Source organism: Diospyros lotus, chromosome 1 (genome assembly GCF_014633365.1).
Source record: "Diospyros lotus cultivar Yz01 chromosome 1, ASM1463336v1, whole genome shotgun sequence".
NCBI lineage: Eukaryota > Viridiplantae > Streptophyta > Magnoliopsida > Ericales > Ebenaceae > Diospyros > Diospyros lotus.
Window position 1 is genome coordinate 30,595,382 of NC_068338.1, and position 15,365 is coordinate 30,610,746.

Sequence of the window (15,365 nt, forward strand, 5' to 3'; positions counted from 1 at the left end):
AAATTCTCAATCACAGCAACAATGCATGCAAGCGATCTTACGTTTGGGAAATGTTAACTACAGTCGCAACAGTATTAATTGTGTCTTATTTCGTATAACAAAAGATATATTGTAAAAAAGAGTGTCATATTATACGAAAGAGTCTTTACGTTATGATTAAGTTTAAATTATTATTCTCAAAATTACGAGTTTTTAATTGAGTTTTTCGTACAAATTAATAAATTTTGATAACAAAAGAGGGCCCATAAAGCTCCAACTGACGAAACATTTTTTTTTTCTTTTTTATTTGATGAAATGGAAAGAATAATTGCAGTCATATATTATGCCAAAAGAAAGAGACTCGACAGCCAACAAAAACCTTAAAACTAATCTGCGTCTACATGCACTATGTCTTACATTTTAGTGTCCTTTGCATTATGCCCTTAGTGGCCTTTCAACTCAAATCGTGGATGGACCAAAATATATTGCCAGTCTTGTGTCTTATCAATCCAAACCATTCAAACCGGCATACCCTTCATTGGAAACATATTTTGCCATTTTTTTTTAGTATTTATTAATTAAGATATGAATTAAAAAAATGAGATATTAAAATATTTAAAATAAAAGTATTTTTTATTATATTTGTTAAATTTATATAACAATTCATTAAAAATAAGTCGCATAATTTCTTATTTGTCAAAAATTAGATAAGCAAATCTCTCCCACTTCCAAATAAATTCATTTGAAAATTTACAAATAAAGAATAAAAGACTCATGCGCCAACTCATCTCATAAAACCCTCATGTTTTTTTATAATGAAATGGATATTTTGATAAAAAAAATTCTTATCTAGGTATTTATCATAGTATTTTAACAAATATATGGGGAAAAAAAGATACAATTCTTAGTGCATTCCAAAAAATTCAATAAATGATTGATAAAATTTTTAGAATACTTTCTAATTTTATCTTAATTATTCGCTATCTTAGTTTGAAAAGTATTTTAATCTTATTTTAATATTAACTTATTTTAACAAACGCTACCTAAATAAGTTAATCTTTTTGGGTATTTTTGATCAAGAACAAATTAATTAGCTCTAAAGATAAAAGGGTTATCTTTTATATTTAGGAATTGATAACTCTCGGTGTTAGTTTTATAGCGAAGAAGTATAATGATATTCTTTATAACTAGAGTTTAAATCATTATTAATTGAGCTTATACATAATTAATTTCGATGTGTTTAAATGATTTAATTAATTAATTTGTGAGTTATTGTGTTAAATGTCACAATAGAGATAATAGAGGTTGCAAGTTTAAAGTAATTAATAGCTGAAAAATAGTCAATCCGTTTGACCATGAAGTTGGTAGTTAGACTATTCAAGCGACCAAAAGATTGAAACTCTGATAAAAGTAACAATGCTGGACCATTTGAGTCATGTACTAGTTGAGTATAAAGAATGAAAGGACTTTTACTTTGCTAACAAAGCTTGATAAGAGATTAGATTAATATTTTAAATGGCCTTTAAAATATTATTACACTCAATATATAAAGACTAACTAACTTACCCTACAGTCTAAAAGATCCCTCGAAATGAACCTAACTCCTCTTAAAAATTAGGAATATTCAATTGGTTTGAGCATGTTAATGTAAATAATTGAAGCGATTAATTAAACTTGGCTGAACCGAACCAAAGGGACCGACCTAGAGTGACTGCTAGCTCGTTGCCTTCTCTGTCGTTTGTCCCATAACAGCAGTCACCACCACCACCCCAACACTAGGCTTATCCTCATGGTTATCAATGATCATGGCGTTGTGTGCTCAGCCTGATTTCCAGTTAGAAATTTTATTACCTGTAATCATGATCGCAATAGTCCTCTCAATCAAACCAGAATGTACTACGTGTCAAGACATGGTCAGCCCTGATGTAATTGGTGGTGTGGTGTGTGGTGATTGGGGACTAGGGCGGGCGAGTAATGCTGATGGGATACAGCATTTTTGCCATTAATGGGCCACATTACCACCCTATCTGGTGGTGTGGTGTGTCGAATCGGTCAAGCCATGGCTACCCTATCTGTAAACATACTCCTAAATAAAGAAGGCCATCCAACTCGATAGACAGACAGTCCCATGAATGTTGGACCCAAACCTGTTTATTTTGAACTTTTTATTTCTACCCAATACATCAGTTTTGCTCCTTTTTTTTTGTTTATGTCTTCTCTGTTCACTACTTTTATCAGCAACTACTCGGGCGAGTAATATATGTTTCTATGTTCTTTTAGGTTAGTATTTAACTGTCTAATATTAAAAGCATTTCCATTGCATCATGAAATCGCCCTTTTCATTGGCCACTAGATCCAGCCCAAATATCAGTCTGCAGCTGCCGAAATTTTCACTCCATTCATGTCCACATTCTTATTATTATTATTTTTTTTACTATTCTAGTATAGAGTAGGGGTAGGGTAGGTATATTATTCTTATTTTTTGTTACAAGTCTTCTTGCTGTTTATGGCTAAAATACAAAGGTATGTTTATGTGAAGTGTGAACATTATATATATATATATATCATAAAATAGAAATTCTCTATAAATGGGACAACCACATGCATATAGAAATTGATGTTGAAAATTGGCAATGATGAAGGACAATCATCCTTGAGACAGAAACAAATCATATTGAGGCACAAAGGCTTGCTTTTTTTAAATGACATTCAAAACATTATGCAATTACCAAATTCTAAATTTGTCTAGTCTAGTCTAGTTTAGGATATCTTTTTGTTTTAAGGATAAATAATATTGTTAGCCCTTAACTTTATGCTTTGTGTACTTTAATTTATCTTATAACTAACCATTAAACTTTTAATCTCATTATAACTTAATTCACTGTTAAAAATTTCATCAAAATATTATAATACGATAGACATAAAATAAAAAATATAAAATTAACAATTGCCAATTACTACTATCAACTCAGGAATGAATGAAAGAACCCATCACCTGGTTATTTTTTCTTTCTTCTACGATGGAAATCACTAAATTTTCTTTCAAGTCACTGCTCTTTCAATTTCTAGGAAAATTCCCAGCAAAATTAAAAATATTTTATGTCTTCCAAAATTTTTAGAACAATTCACAAATATGTGAAATTTATATATATATTGTTAATAAAATTTAATGAAAAATCAAAATGAAGACTGAATAAAAAAAAAAAATTATTAATTGTGAAAATAAAAATTAAAATACAAGAATAAATTTATTACAAAATATAAAATTAATGAACTACTAATATAATTTATCTTGAAATTAATACACGAGAAAAAGCAAGGCTGATGGGACCTCAAAAAGGAGTCTTTAAGTGAGATTCCTATGGAATATTTCAGCACCTTTCTTTGCATTGTTTATTTATTCACTCTAAATGAGAAGATATTGAGGCTCCCAAAAGAGAAAAGGATATTATATATAATCTTGAAAAACAGCTAATGGTTGGCAAGTATGATAATGAATTTCCAGCAATTATTAATGATATAGACAAGCTTTATATGCAACAGGATGTCCAAAATCAAGCAAAGACTTGTCTATTATCAATTCCATTTTCCAGGTCATGAAAAATCAACTCATGTCAATTCATTTTGTTCCCAGCATTTTACATGATTGCAGGTCATGAAAAACTTGCTTCCACTTTCTATTTCTGCTTCCTTTCTAGTGACAAGGTTTGGCCGACTACGCTTTCTAATTTACATGACATGACACAAACAGAGAAACCCCCGGTTTAGGAATCAATCTTCAGAATTATTATGAAATGTAGCCTCAACTCCTCCATCAATGCATTTCACGATCTAATTTTCAAACACAACAATTAATTAGCTCGCCTTGTCTGGAAATGCAAAATAGGAACATTTTCACCATCTCATCATATAAGAATTCAGCCATCCGACTATAAGCTGAGAGAGACTACTAGCCTTCCCAACAATAATTATAACTCCCAACCGTACATTCCTTGGCGAGAAAAGATTCTTATGGTCACACCACCCCCAAGAGTTGCTAAGTTGGTCCCCTAACCTTTTTTGTATTTAGCAATACAAAATATTCAAGACCCCTCACTTTGCAAAGAATAAAATATAAGTTATTTTTATATGTAAACTCACCTTCTGCAAAATCAATGCTCGTAATTCAAACATGTAGTTTTCTATCACAAAAATAAAAAAAGCAACATTATCATTGCCATCAAAGGTCCACCTTTGTTAAGCGGGATATTTTTTAAACGTTTCAAACCATGGACAATATTGACGGCTAAAAGTGGTACTAAGATGATCACTTCCAGGGCATTGTGAGTTCAATTCATGCTGGCTCTCCTTACTAGCGGTCAGGAAGGGGATTCGCTTCAAAATCAATTTTTCATCTAAACATCATGCAAGGCGCACCTGATCAACCTGTGTTAATTGGTTGGAGTTAGGTATACAACCTTCATCCATTCACCTCTTCTTTTCTTTCTTTTTTTTTTTTTTTTTTTTTTTTGGGGGGGGGGGGGGGGGGGGGGGGGGGGGGGAACCTAATAGGATACAAGTTGGTCAGATCAAGCTACTTTGGTTAGCCCCTCATTGCTTCTTCTACAAAAGTAAAACAAAAACCGTAGCAATGAGGCAAACTTAAATCTCCATGTCACCCATCAGGACACTTTTAGATAATGCAGGGAGATGGAGAAAACTTTGTTACTTTCACCTTTCATGATTGCCCACCTCAACAAACAAAATTTCCAAATATGACTTTACATCAAGGGGCATCAGCACCTGACAATAAATGGACACTAAAGTAATTCTTACTTACAGCATACGGACTTCGTGTATGCCTAGCAACTGCAACTAAATTGCGTTCATGTTCATATTTTCACTTTTGACGTTCTTCTTCTGGCATTTACAAATAATGCAACCAACAAAAGCAGTATGATCATGAGCATTCCCAAGTAAAGGAAGTTCCAAGAGGCAGCGCGGTATGGATTGTTGAACATGCTCTCCTGCCTTCCCTGCAATTTATCATATTAAGAAAAAAACAGATCACTGCATTTCACATATGTTCGAGGCAGCAGAGGTGGTGGGCCAAAAAGGGTGAACTTTTCTTTCTGTTCTCCCTCACCATGAAGGAACTTGATAGCAAGAGACAAGAATTAGATAGTGTTCCGTCTGCAGGGCTAATTGTACGACTGTATAGTGCTATATCCAAATCTAAGCATTGTAGTCAGAGATGAATGCATTAGGAGGCAGTTACAAATTACTTCAAACAACTAGAAGATAACAGTACCAACACATGGAAGAAGCAGAATTAGATTATTAGTTTAATTAACATGGATACCGTTTAGTGCATGTACGTGTCAACAACCCATGACAGAATACCATGGTCCACAAAGGAGAGGGGGGGTTATTTAGCAATCAACTTCCAAAAACTGTTGAATCTTTGAAGTTAATCGTGATCTTCCTAATACTCATTGCACAAATTAAGCAGTAATATTTTCGAAGCCAAAATTTTTGACAGCTGATTAATCTATCAAAATCCCTGATGACTCTAGTTAGTAGAGAAGAATTTGGAACTTCTGAGCGTCAAAAAGTAGAAAGAAGTTTTAGTGCTTGATACATACACAAAAGAAGGTAAATTTTGCTTTTGACATCAGAATTTGAATAGGCTGACTTTTTAAACCCAAGGAAACCTTCATAACTAGTCTTTACGTTTCATGAGAATTCCATGTACGAGACAAGTATTGCATGTCACAATAAGTCAATCAATGGAGTACAAGTAATACGGAACAGCAGAGCACAAACAGCACTACTAAGACAGCTGAAACAAGTCTGTAAAAATATGAGCACTTACAGCACCACCAAGTTTTTCCACCATCTGTTTGTGTTGCTTTGAGAAGATGTTCTGAGCATACTGATAGAGTTTCATATCTAAGCTGTTAAGTGACTTAATCTCCTGAAGCAGCATTTCAGGAACCTGACGACGTGCCTGTAAGAGTTAATAAAAAGTTTAGAAAGTGACAGAAGCAAGTTTTATCCCACAACTAAGACCAAACATGTCATCCTAAAATGTAGCTGAAACAATCAATTTGACTTAAATATCTCATAGAGATATTTATTTCCTTTTAACATTCCTCTCCATCTTCCATTCTACACTACCAGATGAAACCAGTGTTGTCACAATTGGATGCCTGTTGTAAAAGGCAGAAATGCTTACCACAGTATGGTTGCAAGTCATAACAAAGATTAAGAGCTAAAAGTATTTTTTCATTTATGTAGTGTTTGTTAACCACTATAAGACAAAAAAGGTAAGATATAGGAAGCATTCTGAATTTTTTAACTTTCCAATATGTTGTTAAAATTATCTAATAATATCTAAAAAAGCCCTCACTTGACTCTTATATGATTTTTTATAGATAAATTTATCTGTCCTCTCCCCTCAGATAAATTTATCTAATATTTTATAGATAAGCCCAAATTACCCATATGCCCTTGTATAAAACCCTCACCCATTTCTGATCACGGATTTCTTCATCTTCTTCCTCACCCATTTCTTCTCCTTCGCCTGCTCACTAATCTTGCCCTTGGCTCCCCCCTTCGCAAGCTTCACCGATCTTCCTCCCCTTTCCTTTTCCCCTTCAATTTTTTAAATTATTTTATATTTTATTATCTAATATGAAAATATGTTTTGGTAATTTTTAATAACGAAAATATTTTATTATTGTAATTCCACCAATAATTATTTCTAAGTATTTTAGAATCTATTTTTTAACATAGATTTAGAAAATAAAACACTATTTTTAATTTTTATTTTTTAATAATTCACATTAATCATAAAATATTATTTTAATCATAAATTTGTTATTGATGTTAACATACCATTTTGAATGAATTTGATAACAGGGATATTTTGGTAAAAAAAATCCTTATTTAGGTGCTTATCATATGCATTTAACAAACATATGAAAAAAAAAAAAAGTACAATTCTCAATAGAGTCCAAAAAATTTAAAAAACAATCTGATAGAAATCTTGAAATGTTTCACAACCTTATTTTAACCATTTCATATCTTGGTCTGGAAAGCATTCCGACCTTATCTTAATATTCTCTTATCTTAGTCATTTTAACAAACGCTACCTTAAGAAGAAAAGAATAACATGAATTTAGACCTAGTAAATAAAAAATTTAATTCAATCTTTCATTTCATACAAAAGTAAGATAGCTTACTACAACACTTTACACACAAGGCGTAATAAAGAAAATTTAAAGAGTCTTGGCAAAAAAAAGAAAAAAAAGAAAATCTAAAGAGGTTTGGGCCAAAAAAGAAGTAAAGAAGACAGTAGAGTCAAAAGCTTAAATTTATACCAACAACTGACAGACAAGATGAGAAAAGATGTGTGTGTGTGCGTTAAGGCAAGAGAGAAAAATAAGGGATTTGAGCCAACTGAAATGTATAAAAGACTAAACCAGAAGTAGAGATGAATTGCGTATTTCTTCTAGTTATTTAATGAAATTGGAGAAACAAGTATTAAGTTGGAGCGTCTTAGCTTTGAAGAAGATAAGAATTACATTTTCTTAGAATAGTAAAGCAATTGAACTAGATAATATCCCAATAAACCATGAAAATGCACCAGAGAAAACGGCCTTTTTTTTTTTTTGGTACATAATAAATTACAGGAAATGTCCACCCAAGCCACCCTTGGGGACAAAAAAGATGATGGATAAGTGGAGGAAATGGTGAAAAACAATAACGTGGCCTATTTTATATGAATACAGAAGATGTTCAAAGTTGTATAAGTTCTAGAGGAATCAAACTAGTAAGCCACACCAAGAAACTTTGGGAGACAATGATTGAGAAAATATTAAGAAAAGAAATCAAGGTGTCTAAAAACCAATTTGGTTTTATGCCTGATAGGTTAAGAATGGAAGCTATATACATTAAGGGAAATATATAGAGATAAACAAACGGATTTATATATGGTGCTTACAATTTAGAAAAAGGCTGTGACAAATTCCCTAGAGAAGTCTTATGTAGAGTCTTGGAGAGGAAATGAATTTTTCTTATGCACAAGTTATTAAAAACATGTATCTTGGAGCAGAAACATGTGCTAGAATATTTGGAGGTCATGCTAAAACTTTTTCAATTACAGTCAGATTATATCAAAGATATGTGTTAAGAACTTATCTCTTTGCCCTAGAAATGCATGAACTTACTACACAAATCCAGGTGCCTTTGTGTATACTATAACAAATGACATTATCTTAGTGGACGAGACATAAGAATGTGTGAATTCAAAGCTTGAGATACAGAGGAACAATTTAAAATCTAGAGGTCTTAAATTGAGCAGATTGAAAACTGAATACATGAAATGTAAATTTAGCGAAAATGAAGTGTAGATGATGTTATAGTGAAACTTAATGAGGATGTTATCCATAGAATTATAATAGAATGGTTAAAATGAAAATGCGTATCTGGTGTTTTATGTTACAGTAAGATATTGCTAAAACTAGAAAAACATTATAAGATGGTTATACAACTAGCTTTGTTGTATGACAGAATGTGGGGTAATAAAGCATCAAAAGTGTGCAAAACATGGGCATAATAGAGATGTGAATGCTATGATGGATGAGAGGGCATAAAAGAAAAGATGACATTGGAAATGAGATTATATATAGTAAAGTTAAGAGTAGCTCCTAATCCTATTGAAGTTAAGAAGATGCATAAGACATGATTAAAATAGTTTGGTCATGTGAGAAAAAGATAAATAGATGCTACAAACGAGGTAGAGAAAGACCAAGAAAAACTTTTTGTGGGTGACTCTTAGGTATAATGAGTTATAAGAGCCTTACAAAGGTATAACCATAAGATAGAATGGCAAGCTAGAATTCTTGTAGCCAATTTTGCCTAGAAGGATTAACGCTTGATATCTTGTAATCTTTCTTTTTAGTTAATCTTTGCTGATCATAGAAGCAAAAAGAATAACAAGAAAAGAAGGTTCAAACTGATATCCCTCCCACCCCATCCCAACTCTCCCAAAGGAACAAATAAGAAGAAGAAAAGGTCATACTTTGCATAATAAGATCGATATTTACAGCAAGTAACATGAAATTTGTCAAGCTGTTGAGAAATAAAAAATTAACTAATTTTCCCACATTTGCACCATGTCAACCATGAAGGAATTTTCTTCTGTGCGCCACTAATATTTTATTTTGCCTGGTCCAGGTTTCATTTGATATAAGGATTATTAATTTAATGTCATCTATTATTAACTTAAAAGACATAATACCTTCATATCATCAACCTCACTCAAAAATCAAAATGCATCGTGAAGAGACAACAAATAGACCCACAACAGAACAGATAGATGACAAAACTACCACAAATACAAAACATATATAAGGAGGAAGCTAAACAGAACCTGCAAGTCATTGAGGAACTGAAAAGCAATAGTACCTCCTTTGTAAAGTTTGCTGGGGAGATTCTCTTCAAAGAAGAAGTACGTCGTTGTGCTTGGGCCTTTCTTAAGCTAGAAATGCAACTCTCATAAACTTGCATAAGTTTTCCCACAGTCATCTGCAATAGAAGAGGGGCTCTTGGTCACTTATTTCAAATGAATGGTTATAAATAATATAAGCAGATATGGAGGGAGAAATTATATAACGCAATGTATGCTCACATTTCCACTTGTAGCATTAACATTTTCAGTTGAAATTTTACTTGTGTTCTGACCAGTGCGATTCTACAATACAAGAAAAATAAAGTATTAAAAATGCAAACAAGGTCTAAGCACCTCAGCACTGAGCAGTCAAATGTTAAAATTCTACCTGATAATGACTCGTATCAGATTTCATATCTGGAGATGACAAGCTCCCATCTGTAGAGCAATACAAAATAATTAAGAAAAACACAGTTATAAAGATATTCCCTATTGGAGATGAGAAAAGCAAATCTTGAGACTCTACCCGAACTTCTGGGCAACAAGGATGTGATAGTTTCTTAAACTACTGATTTTGCTCTTTCTTCCATTTCCCATATAATTATTTATGCCTTTAATTTATTAAGAAATTTGCAGTTTGTTTCATCTTGTTGAGTTGTATATTGTATATTGTTGTGTGTGGATATCTCTCCTAGGGTTAGCCTTAGGCTTATGTCATGACCTATGTTTATGTCATGGCTTATATCATGACCCATGTAGTGTTTGTATATATATAGATTGCAATCTATTAGTTTGAGTATACAGAATATATATCTTGATGCACATGGTATTAGAGCCATCATACAAACCCTAGATGTAAGCCTCCACTGCGCAAGTCTCTCCAACTCTGGCGTGCATTCCCTTCCGCCAATCTGACCGTGAAGTCGCCGCCCCCACCAGATCTCGCCTGCAAAGACGCCCCCAGATCTAACAGATCTGACCGCCACTGACCTCGCAAAATCGCCACCAGCATCAGCCGTCACCGACCTCACGAAGTCGCCGCCGCAGACCTTGCCGCCTCACTGGTGATCTCACCCATTGACACCATCACCCAGATCCAGCTGTTAAGTCTTCAAATCTGGTTGCCATCGACCAGATCCAGCTGCAAGTCTTCAGATCCGGCCACCACTGACCAGATCTGGCCGTCAATCTTCAGATCTGCCCAAATCCATCCGTTGACCTTCAGACCTACCCAGATCCGGCCACTGACCTTCAGATCCGAACAGATCCAGCCACCGCCAACCTTCAGATCTGAACAAATCCAGCCGCCGCCAACCTTCAGATCTGCCCAGATCCGGCATCTATGTCTCACCTGCCGCTGCCGCTGCCGCTGCTGTTGCCATTTCAGATCCACTTAGCCCAGATCTGCTATTGTCACCGTCCACCTTCGTCGGTGCTCCAAGCGAGTATTTGCTGCTCCATTTCTTTGGAGGAAAAAATGGGCCCAAGCCCATTTGCTCAAGAATGGCAAGCCCAACCCAATCTCTTGCCCTAGCTATCACTCTACATATGCTTTATCTTGAAGGCTCTCTCAAGCTTGGCGCCGAATCCGCTCCCCATGCCTGCCTTGCTGTTAGTAGCACCTCCTTTGCCGCTTTGTGCAGCGCCTCCTTGCTGCTATGTACTGCGCCTCTTGGTTTCCCCTCTATATTGTTTTGGCCAATCCATTGGAAGCAGAGTGCCCTTCGCCTCCCTGACCGATTCTCAGCCCTCTCTGGTTCACCTCTTTTACCCGTATATCTTGGTGATATTACTGCTCCTTTGTGGACTCTACTCCGTGTAGTTAATTGGGTTTGGCGAGTGGTCGATTTGGGGGTTGGGCTTGTTGATGCTTGGTGGTCCTATTCTTCGTGTTACCTAAGTGGTGTTTTGGATACCAAGATCTGAGCCTTGAAAGCTTCATTGCTACAGCCATTGGTGGCTGGAAACAGGGAGTTCTTTGTGTTCTTCTTGTTCTTGTACTTGTCGGTATTCAGGTTTTTTGGTTTAATCCTTGCACTAACACATGTCATTGTAGGCATTTCAGCTCACAAATGGTATTAGAGCCTTGCTAGTCATTTGGGTTGTGCAAGGAATGCATCTCGATCGTCACTGCCTTGGTCCTGAGCTTGCTCCTATTCGTGACCAGATCATTGCCAGTCGATGGATGAAGTATATTCCTGTATTCTTCAGGTTTCCTCTATTCCTACCATGACTGCCTCTTCCACAAGTGATAATTCAATCATGGCTTCGCAAATTCAAAGTCGTGGAGCACAAGGAGGAGATCGTGGTGGTAATTGGGGCAAACGCCCCAAGTGTAACTATTGTCAAAAGTGGGGGCATACTAAGGAACAGTGTTATGAGCTACATGGCCGCCCTCCTCATGCTAATGTTGCTTCTCTTGAGGGAGAGCGTTGAGTTATATATTGTATATTGTTGTGTGTGTATATCTCTCCTAGGGTTAGCTTTAGGCTTATGTCATGATCTATGTTTATGTCATGGCCTATGTCATGACCCATGTAGTGTTTGTATATATATAGGTTGAAATATATTAGTTTTGAGTATACAGAAAATATCTATCTTGATGCACACATCTCAATTCTAAAATTCATTGACACAGCGGTAACCATGAATTTCAAAATCAAAATGCAAAAGCAACCAGCCTAATAGCAAGTTTTACTCGATGATCTCCCCAACTCTCATTACTAATGGATAAAGTAATCAACAAGAAAAAGAAAAAAAGAGTCGGGCCACAATCTAATTCACAAGGGGAATTCAATTCTGGAAGTATTTGAGAAGAAAAAGACCAGGACTCACAACCAACAAAGGTCAGAGTGACCAGAACATTTACCTTCCTTTTCATCTTTCTTTTTTGGTCCTCCTATTCCTTCACAGTGGGGATTGATAATTATTAATTATTAATTATTGGTTAAACGGCCAACCCATAGAAAATATTTAGCAATCTCACCTGATTTATCATTAGCTGCAGGATCATTGCTGTAACTGGCCACAATTGACTGAGAAATCACCTGTGCGCCAACCACATTTGCAAACATCGTAGCAGATTCTTTGTGGTCCTCAGTGAGTCCAACATATAACATATTATCCAACCTCTTCTGCAAGATTTACAATGATGTACTGTGATTGCAAACATAACAAGAAAAAATATTACATCAGAGAAACATCACCATCCAACATCATACAGACTAAGGAACTAATGTCATTACCTTTGCAACTTCGAGAACATATTCACCAAGAGATTGATGCTTTAGTACACAATTGCGCACATCATGCGACTCAGGTAGATTAGAGTTGTTTGTGAGTCCTGCAATCTGTTCATGCAAGAAATTAGCCAACAATTTATAAACAAAGTAAATCAGGAAACCTGGACGGGTATTTCTGTTAGATCAGAAATTCACAGCATACATGTTGACTGTATGTCATTTATATATTGCAATCTACCATAGTACACAGACCAAATAAATCAGAACTGCTAAACTCTCATCTTCTGAAGAAACTAACGAAGGACTAATCAACATATAGAATAAACATATCAACCAAAAAAATGAGTTTGATTGTGAAGGTTGGCTCTTCCATAACAGATGTGGAACTTTGCTTTCCCAAAGTAAACCACCGAATGAAATGGGAATACCTAGCATACTGTTCTTACTTACTTGGCACCATCTACAGCTGATTTCTTCCCTGGTCTCAAAATTTTACAAAATTAATGGAATACTAAGTTTGGTCCAACATCTAGTTTTAATGCGATTGCTGCACATGTACAAACTTCACATAACAGAAAGCACAGATGTCCTTCATGCATCAGACATAAGCAAGAAGTTGCATAAGACATAATTTATGAGAAAGCACTGATGTCCCTCATGCATCAGACATCAGCATGGTATTAAATGAAATATAACCAATAAAGCATCAGGTCTACGGGAAAATGTATAAGAGATCTAGGCAAAAGCAAGGGCATGTGAATCAAACCAAAAATACAATTTCCTATACTCAAATCTTCAAGAGTCAACTCATTCATGCCATTAAAATCTTTTTTTTTCTTATTTCCCAACATGTGACCACAAACAGAATGGGGACACCCACTACACAGCATAAAATGCCTTACCATCCCTCTCTGCAAATAAGTCAAATCATCAATGCTGAGCAATGCTTAACCCACTGAAACCAAATTCAATCATGCATTTACATACCACACTCAATTAGTGAGGCACTGACCCCTAACAATTGAATAACCAGCACAAGAAGTTGTCTATCACCTCCCCAGCAGTGTGATATCAATAGAACTCAGCTTCCTTCCTCAAATGACATCATGTTAACTTATTCTAAACTTTATTTTATTACTTCTATAAGATAATTTCCTTTATACATACAGCCACTTCTATTAGACAATACAAGGAAGAGATGTTAAAAACAAAAAGGCCCACAAGTACAGATAAAGGAAGGACCCAAATATTTATGTGCAAAAGAAAACAGGGGGATAAAATCCTAAAAAGACAATCCCCTCATTTAGTGGGAAAAAATCCTGAAGAAAAGGCCAAATAATCCATAAAATCAGAAGGAACATTGAACAAAAGGATGAAATTTCAATATTGGAAATAGAAGAGAAACATAATCAGCAAGATAATAGAGAACGATGAATATTATATCTTACAAAAGTTGTACAAAACCAAACAAATTTCGGAGTCCAATTTTTCCTCAGTCACCTTTTTTTGTCCAGGCAGCTCTCTTGGATGCTTATTTCACATTTGATAACTTAGGGAGCAAAGGCAGGCTGTCTTATTGGTGTTAATACATGCAAGAGCAGTAGGGAATTGCTGGACCATCTTTTCCTTTATAATAAGATAGCTAAAGAGATTTGGAACTTTGTTACATGATTCTAGGAAAATAATGGGGTATGCTAGTCTCAGTTTTGGATTCATTTTGTGTGGTTGCAGACAGATTATAAATGGCTACCCACACTGTTTCCTTTTCAGTTTTATAGTCTATATGGTGTGAGAGAAACAAGAGAGAGCTTATGAGGGCATAGAGGCATCATTTTCTCTTTTTTGTTTAAAGGGAATACTGTTTCTTCTCTCTTTCTTGTGTGAACATGAACTCTCCTTGTTTCTCCTCCATTCTACATTTCATCAATAACATTTTAGTTCTTAACTGCACATAGAGGTGAACTTATACTGGTTTTCCCAATCTAAGGCATTCTTTGTGTATATAAATATATCCAAAAAATAACAAGGATTAGCTTGTTTTCTTATTTGGGAGGGAGGAAGAGGGTGGGGAAGAGGGGTATTGTCAAAAAGGCCTACAAAAGTTTTAGGAACTGCTTTAGTCACAAGTCCCCATTGAGGTTTTCCAAGTGTACTGAAATACCTGCTAAAAGTTGTCCTGAGAATGAAATGATATCTGGAAGTTATAAAAACTCATGAGGAAGCTTTTATTACAATTTTTATTTGTTATGCTGCCAATTAGGAGCCCTGTTGTTGGCACTGAGATGCCAAATTGTGTTGAATCAGTAGCTAAGAAACTAATCAGCATTGACATTACCCCTTGGTTGTGTGAGCACTGAGTGGATTCTCAACCTGCCTTGGACATAAGAGGTGCTGCCATTACCCCATAAAACATTCCCTGCAGAGCAATCTAGCCACGGCTGGCAATCCTAATAGAAACCAGCTGGTACATCAACATAGCTTAACAAGTCCACCGCTGGCCAAGCAACCAGATTAGTTATCATAATACCTTTGAGACATCACATAAAGGAGTGCTAAGCCACTAGCTTGGGCTAATCTCTTGAGCCTTCTACCACCACTTGGTACCCTTGAATGGGGAATCCTAAACACCCTTCCCTCTCCTAGTTCAATCTTATTTTACAGATGGTATCAGAGCCGACCCTTGGCGAAGGCGATCCGATGAGGGCGGG

The 15,365-nt window shown here is 35.4% G+C and overlaps 1 protein-coding gene across 7 annotated transcripts in view; it reads right to left on the reverse strand.

Moving 5' to 3' along the window:
- Positions 1-4,505: 4,505 nt before the first annotated feature.
- Positions 4,506-15,365, reverse strand: part of LOC127789979 (protein-tyrosine sulfotransferase) — a 29,237-nt gene continuing 18,377 nt past the window's right edge. For 2 of the 7 annotated variants that reach the window (XM_052319146.1, XM_052319136.1), the window contains exons 7-14: positions 12,661-12,765; positions 12,402-12,549; positions 12,285-12,320; positions 9,804-9,853; positions 9,656-9,718; positions 9,433-9,552; positions 5,834-5,968; positions 4,506-4,994 (exon numbers count right to left, since the gene is read on the reverse strand). In XM_052319146.1, the coding sequence (XP_052175106.1) occupies positions 4,851-4,994; positions 5,834-5,968; positions 9,433-9,552; positions 9,656-9,718; positions 9,804-9,853; positions 12,285-12,320; positions 12,402-12,549; positions 12,661-12,765 (801 nt within the window). In that variant the 3' untranslated portion in view covers positions 4,506-4,850. Of the gene's footprint in view, positions 5,194-5,833; positions 5,969-9,432; positions 9,553-9,655; positions 9,719-9,803; positions 9,854-12,284; positions 12,321-12,401; positions 12,550-12,660; positions 12,766-15,365 lie in introns of all 7 variants that reach the window. The other 5 variants (XR_008020708.1, XM_052319184.1, XM_052319156.1 and 2 more) reach the window with 5 other exon arrangements.